The 7,477-nt window shown below is 41.6% G+C and overlaps 1 protein-coding gene across 1 annotated transcript in view; it reads left to right on the top strand.

The window, feature by feature from the left end:
• Nucleotides 1–6,875: 6,875 nt before the first annotated feature.
• ogfrl1 (opioid growth factor receptor-like 1) overlaps nt 6,876–7,477 on the top strand; it is a 13,631-nt gene continuing 13,029 nt past the window's right edge. Inside the window, exon 1 of the mRNA XM_042064888.1 lies at nt 6,876–7,239. Coding sequence (XP_041920822.1) covers nt 7,057–7,239 — 183 coding nt within the window. The 5' untranslated portion in view covers nt 6,876–7,056. The remainder of the gene's footprint in view (nt 7,240–7,477) is intronic.

The raw sequence follows: 7,477 nt of genomic DNA, 5'->3' as shown, positions 1-7,477 counted from the left end.
CAAAACAGAATACTGAACCAAAAGCATATAAATGGGTGAGAATATGTTTGACAGTTAATTATATGGTTTTGGTTCAGTGTTCTGTTTTGTTCATGCTTACAGAACAGCAGTATGTTTGGATGAGGACGAATGAAGCACACTGAAAAGTGCACCATGTCTAAACTGATGCATGGCAATAACTAGGTAATACTCTAGGCCTATTTTGCTTCCTCTGGCACTGATAATCAGCTGCATATGAAGGGGTAGGTACAGTAGAGTCATTCAAATATTTGGAAATCCTTGGAGAAAAAATCATACTGTCCATAGAAACCAATAGAAATGTAAAGTGAGTAAACTTGAGTCTATTGTCCATTAGAGCTGGACTGATATTTCTCAGGAATACGACCACAGCTGATGTCTGACTACCCATCACCTTAGTACTGGTTTTTAACAATGAAAAGTGTGCTTTTATCAGTGCAAAAGACACTTTTTGTGAAGGGCACCAAGACTTTTGACCGTGTCAGTTTGACAGTATTCACTTCCCGCAGCATTTTGGTGATATTTTGTGTTGAATTTGGGGAAACCAATTGTTGTTTCAGTTGTGCTGAGCTATTGAAATGGTCCTAGTTTGTTTTTTCCTCAAACAAACTTCAAAACTGTGTGTATTTTGCTTAAAAAACAACATATCTAACAACTTCAAGAACAGTGGCTCTAAATGGCATCCATCCCTGCAGTATTGAGTGCAGATATCTCCTTAATGTACCAGTCTAGTTTAATCTGTCTCCTTTGGCCTCAGCCAATACCCAGCCATGTCCAGAACAGAACAGGGCTGACCCAGGACTGCATTGGGTCCAGTTCTGGCACGGCGGAACCGGTGTCTCAGGGTCAACTGCCATATGGGTCTCCGACAGCTATCCCAACAGGAGCATGTGCCTTTTCCACGGCCCCGTTGTGTTGGCTTCTCTGTGGCCGGCTGAAGGGCAGCTGCATGCCAGTGCAAAAAGGCCAAGTTCATTTTAACAGTGGAAATGAAGTTACTCTGAATGACATGAAACCGAGTTAAGTGACAGTAGATTAAACAGAAAAAGATTGAATTGGATCAGGACGTACTGTCGGGCCGCTGGGATTGAGTACTGACCCCTGAGGATGTTTTCATCGTGCTGATGTCGGCCTTTCACATTTGATTTTTTATGAAATGACATCTCTCTGGTTTAAAAAAAAATGAGGAGAGATGCAATTCTTTTCATGTCTCATCTGATCACACAGTTGCAAACTAATTACAGCTATTACAGTCACCAAAACAAACAAACAACAACAACGACAACAACAACGAATGCAAGTGTGCGAAATGTGAAGGGATGGGCCACGGTGAGAACGAATGGGAGATGAGACGCAGCCCTCAGGAAAGGCAGGTGGCCATGTGAGAGCAGTCACTCAAACAGAGACCCCGCAGGCTATTACACCGTCCGACTGGCAACGTACACGGCAGGGCTGTGGAGTGGATGAGTGTGTGTGAGAGAGAGAGAGAGAGAGAGAGAGAGAGAGAAAGAAAAGAAAGAGAGAAGAGTGTGTTTGTGCATCAGTGAGCATGTTTATGTGTAAAAGGAATTGTGTGTGTGTGTGTGTGTGTGTGTGTATGTCTGTGCATGTATATGTGTGTGTGTGTGTGTGTGCGTGTGTGTACCTATGTGTTGGTCTGTGTGTATATGTGTGTGTGTGTGTGTGCATGTATGTGTGTGTTTGTCTGAGTGTGTCTCTGCCTGTGTGTGTCTATGTGTGCGTGATGTGTAAGGTATGCTGCCACCAAGCTGCCATAAGCCATCATGCCAGCTGCAAATGAGATGTGAAAGCAGGCGGTGTGCTGGCTGCGGTCCCTGCTGCTCGCTGTGCTGGGATGTGACAGGTGCAGACAGGCTCAGGCTGCACTCCTACAGGTAGACTGCAGGACAGAGGGGGATGATGCTGCACATTACACACACACACACACACACACACACACACACACACATACACACACACACTCACACACACACTCATACACACTATACGCATACTGAACCATATGTTGAAATGTTACATTTTCATACCACACCACTCTTTTTCATATACAGTATATACACAATCTCTTCGTTGGATTTTGTCAAATGTTCTTATGTTTTTCTAAAGGCCATCTTCATTCTTGGATTGTTTTCTTATCTTTTTCCTTTTCACTGCCTGCTCTTCACTATTTAACCTCTGCTGCTTGTTTCTCTTTCCTCTTTATTGGTTGGGTAACAGAAACCTTTAGTTTCTATTTCTACTGTGATGTGGATGATTTTCAATTTAAATTTAATTTCAATTTTATTTTACTTATAGAGCGCCAAAACATTACACATGTCTCATGGTGCTTATAGAGTGTTGAGTGACAATCAGAGAAAAGAAAAGAAGGCCCATGGGTAACAGGGGCGAGAAAAAACTCCCTAGAATTGGAGATACATATAGGAAGAAACCTCAGGCAGATCCACGACTCAAGGGCCTGACCCATCTGCCTAGGGTCAGTTACAGAACAGTAAGGTCTGTATACATGATAAATGCATAAGTTAGTCAGATGTAGAGAATAGAACATGGTGTCATGTTACAAGGAATGAAACAACTGAAAAACAGGAAGACTGTACTCTTGCAAAATAGAAAGGCTTGCAGTATATCAGGGGCGCAGGAGATATTTTGAAAGTGAGGGGGACCAAATTGTGAACACAAATCCATAGTGAGCCAGATATCGGATTGCCACCTCTGGCCCACTTTTGACCATCATATTTTAAACTTGCCAGAATATTAAGATAATACCATTTATTGTTTTCAAACAATTGTTTTCACTACTTGGGCCAATGGTAGAATACTGGTCACTACTTGGGCTAATGGTAGAAAAAAGCAACATGGGATGTTGATATTTTATGAAGCCATGAATGAATCATCATGCCTATGATCCAAACATAGACTACATGATCAAATAGCCTAGTTAGGCCTACTTAAATTGTCTGGTATAAACCAAATCAACTCTCCACTGTGTGTTTGCAGTTAATATTTATCCAATTTGTGTCTTGAAATTATGTTTGAAATAAATGTCTTAGAACAAAAACGTTGATAGACTTGTATTTTATAGTTGGGCTAGTGAAAACGAGTTGATAAGTAGGCTAGTTGAGTTTATCATAAACATAACAGCTAACGTCATGTTGAGCAGGAGGAGTTGAGAACTAGGCTACCATAAATCCTCAAATTATGCCCGGGATTGATTCTATTTATAGCAGGACAAATACAGGCAGGTTCCCATACAAGACGGGGTAACAATTGCCTACCATACCAACAATTGCCATCAGTCCACTAGAAGACATTGTTCGATTTAAGTCAATGAAATAACCTCTTCTTAATATTTTATTATATGTTGTATTGTATTGTCTTATGTTGGTTGGATTAATAGCCTACGGTTGGCAAAGAAAAGTAGTTTTCCTACCATGGGTCTCCAACACACGTTCTCAAGCTCATTCTCTTGCCGCCCCTTTCGAGCTAATTGCCAGAGGCTGAAGCCTACTACATTTAAACACAATTGTTGCGACTCAAGGCATTCCAGCCTACGAATTTTATTTAAAACAAAAATACTAAATCATGCATAATTAAACAATAACTCAATGTAGGCTACTTGGCTACGCAAAAAAGTTTCCATTACAGCACAACCCCTATTCAATGAAGGGCTGCCTTGTCTCGCAATAAACAGCAGTGGAAATCCCGACACTTTTTCAACTGCATGAAACTTAACAGTGAACCATCAAATATCTTCCAGATTTCAGTGCCCATCAGTCCCAACATTTAGCAATATAATCAAACAGTCCAAAAGTACATTAAATCCCAAACCAAACTGAAAATGCTTTTGATAGCCTACGGGTATGCATGCCGCTCCAAACGAAATGCATGTCTAAAGCCTACCTCGAATACCAGCCTGCCTCAAATAAAGATGATGATAAATTATTTATGCTAAGCAAGTAGCCTGGATTATTTTATGATTGTTAGTAGACAAACTGGCTTCAGATATCCAACAGAGTGAATATGAGATTGTGCAGTCTTACAGTACTGTAGATGGCTGTGGTTAGTGATGTGATGCTGTTAATGGGGAGTTTTACAGTTAGCGCAAATCCTATATGTTATTATTTATTTAGCGTACCTATAAGGTTTTTTTTCCTTATCAAAAGTGAGGGGGACAACGGCTGTCTCTTCAGCACTGTGTGGGACATATCCCCCACGTCCCGTGCCTCCTGCGCCCCTGCAGTATATATATCAGAAAGGTTTCATGACAACATAAAATGAAAATGACCTCAAGCATTACTGATGTGGAGAAACTGCATAAAAAACTTTGAGTTCACAATCAGGGCACTTTGTTTCACATGGCTAAAATGTCAGCCTTCCTAAACTATATTTTTTAAATGTTTTTTTTGTTCCTTCATCTGTTGAAGGATAAAAATGTTCATGGCAACTGCCAACTGGTCATTGACAATTGTTAGGTATGCAGTTGTATTTGAGTGGACATGTATGTACACTATGTGGTTTTTCACCATCAGTATAAGGTTGAATATTTGTAAACAATATTTGTAGTATTTATATTGTTCCTTGTTTTAACATCATAAGTAGGTCAAGTATGTTGTATCATCATATATAGTCAAGTGGACAAAACATCCCAATTTTAACGTATTACAGAATGTCCTAATGTAGATAGTGTCCTTTAGTTGAACAGAGACTGAACAAGCTTTAGCGTATTACAGTCCTAATGTAGAAGTGTTGAAGTGTTTTGTGACATTTTTAAGTGTTGAAGTGTTTTGAAGTTGTGAAGTTTTGAAATGAAATGTCCGTTTGAGGATGAAAATGACAATGTTTTTTCCAATTGCCCGTAGATATATAACCTATAGGTGTGTCATTAATGATAACATACAATTATCCAACATAATCACATATTTTGAAGTTCACAAATGTATGTGGATAATATCAAGCACTTACCCTGCTGGTGAAACTATACATGACACAAACTTCACATCCATCTCTCCGCTTGACATTCTCTCTGCTTCCTCAGCTTCTCTCATTTGGGCTTCTCTTTTTTCCCTGTTCCTCTTTCCTCTCTGTCCTCTCTCTGTCTCTCCATACGTTGTCTGATCTCTTGTGTCATCTACAGTAATAATAATAATAATTCTACAGTAATAATAATAATAATAATAATTCTATTTATCTCCACCTTCATTTAGCCCCAATACACCTGTCACCAAAAATCATGTGAGTGTCCATGGAAACGATTGAATAAATATAAGTTTGCTCTCGATCTCTTTTCTCCACCCATTGCCTCAATTCCCCTGTTTCTGCCACACTTTTCAGGAGTCGCTGGTGCATGACATCTGAAGGGGAATAATTATCCTCCACCACTGGGGAGGATCACCATAGGGAGAGAGGAGATGACAGAGAAGATGAGCAGAGAGAGAGAGAGAGAGAGAGAGAGAGAGAGAGAGAGAGAGAGAGAGAGAAATCTCAACAGATGGAGCCACGTAAAGAGGTCATGGAATAACTCTAATGAGAGATATTTAAAGGGAAACTATGGCTTCCCAGAGGTGATTCAGAAACGTGAGGCGTGTCAGAGAGAGAGGGGTGGGTGAAGAGAGAGGACACGACCGGATGGAGGAGCCGCAAAAAGAGACTACAGGAGAACGGAATCAAACGGGAGCTTCAGGGAAAGGCATAGGCTTAAGAATTCAGCAGTACTCTCCATTCAACCCAACGCATGTTGCTAGGACCAAAAAAAAAAGCTTAAAAGTCCCGTCCCTGCTGTGTGAGTACCCCGTTGGGCTCGGGGAGCTGTATTAGTGACCACAAGCTGACCTCACCTCCCAATCCCTCTGACAGTGTGTGTCACTGCAGCTGTACGAACAGGTCATCTCTCTTTCTCTCCCTCACATACCCCTACACAAACAAACACACACACACTCATCTCTCTCATTCGGTCACTCTCTCACCCTATATCTCTCTGCTGTGCTTTGAAGCTTGTTCAGTCTCTGTTCAACTAAAGGGCCATGCTGGGGTGTTGGAGCTTGATTTTGTGTCCTTTCCTTTTATTTCATCCCCTGCGAGCTCATATTATTAATGTTGTTTGTGTCTTCTCTTCTATGGCTCACTATGTTTTGTTTTACCCCCCCTCACACACACACACACACACACACACACACACACACACACACACACACATCCCTTTGTTTTCTCTGTCAGTTCATAAACCTCCCTTAATACACACACTGGTCTTCTGCCATCTAGTGGTTCAAAAGGAAATGGGGAAAAGAGAACAAGTTGAGCATTCTCATCCTCAACTCTTCCTAATCCTCAAATATCCTCATGAGATTTGGGAACAGGGCATCTTTCTGCATTTAAGGCATAGGGAGAAAGAGATGGGGACATTTGTGAATGGGATATCATGCGAAAAATAGAGTAGTTTTAATTAATCAATAATTACTCATTAATCACATAATAATAAACAAACACGAGAAACGCCTCAAATGAAGATGCACCTGGCTATCTTCAAAACATGCCTGTCTATGTACGTGTTATTTCCACAACAGGTAGAATAATATCTGAAATATGTTTTCCCTGATTTTCCATGAGTATTCTGTTGCAAATTAGCATGCATAAGTGCCTTGCGGGTCGAAACTTGTGAAAGTGTTTACGCATTTAAAACTATCGGGAATTTGCATTACAGTAATACATGTCAGTTATTATACGAACAGCTGCGATCCACTGTCTTGTTTCTAAGCAGGACCCAGTGTGTTGACACCATCGTTTCGCTTAGTGCTGATCGTGCGCACTTAGGGGGTGTGTTCAAGCGCCTTCCGTTCCGTCTTTGCTGGAAATTCCCTCTGTTCAATCATAGCATATAAGAACGTTTGTGCAGCGGTTCTGCACAGAGCGCCAGAGATAGTCGCGACTCATTGAACCGTAAAGCGTGGCTTATTCCTGGACTTGAACAAAATATGTAGGCTCACCGGAATTTGTTGGCGAGAGACAAACCGGAGCGGGGTTTCAATGGGAAACCTGATGGGCAGTTTGAGGTACAAGGAGCCAAGCACCATAGAGGAATGTGATTCGACATGGGAGACAGACTCGGAGAGCGACGAGCACCAGGGAGAGGAGGACAGCGGCATCTCCGAGCACATCAGCCCCTCGGAATCGGGAAAATGTGCGGAGTTGCCGGACGCCTCTCAGCAGGTAGTAGCGACTGTCCCTTTGCATGACTCGTAGTATTTCAAATTCAGACCGAAAACCGCGTAAGACACATAACACTGAACACACCGCTGTGCACCGTAACCTAGAAGCGGAGATGTCAAGGAGGTGGAGGGGGCGCATTCAGTGAATGCTATGGGGGTATTGTCTTGTACTACAACTATCATCATCACATCGTAGTCTTAGCACGAGTTACATAAAACAACAGTCATGACAGATATGT

Source organism: Alosa sapidissima, chromosome 16 (genome assembly GCF_018492685.1).
Source record: "Alosa sapidissima isolate fAloSap1 chromosome 16, fAloSap1.pri, whole genome shotgun sequence".
NCBI lineage: Eukaryota > Metazoa > Chordata > Actinopteri > Clupeiformes > Clupeidae > Alosa > Alosa sapidissima.
This window is presented reverse-complemented; position numbering and strand designations above follow the sequence as displayed.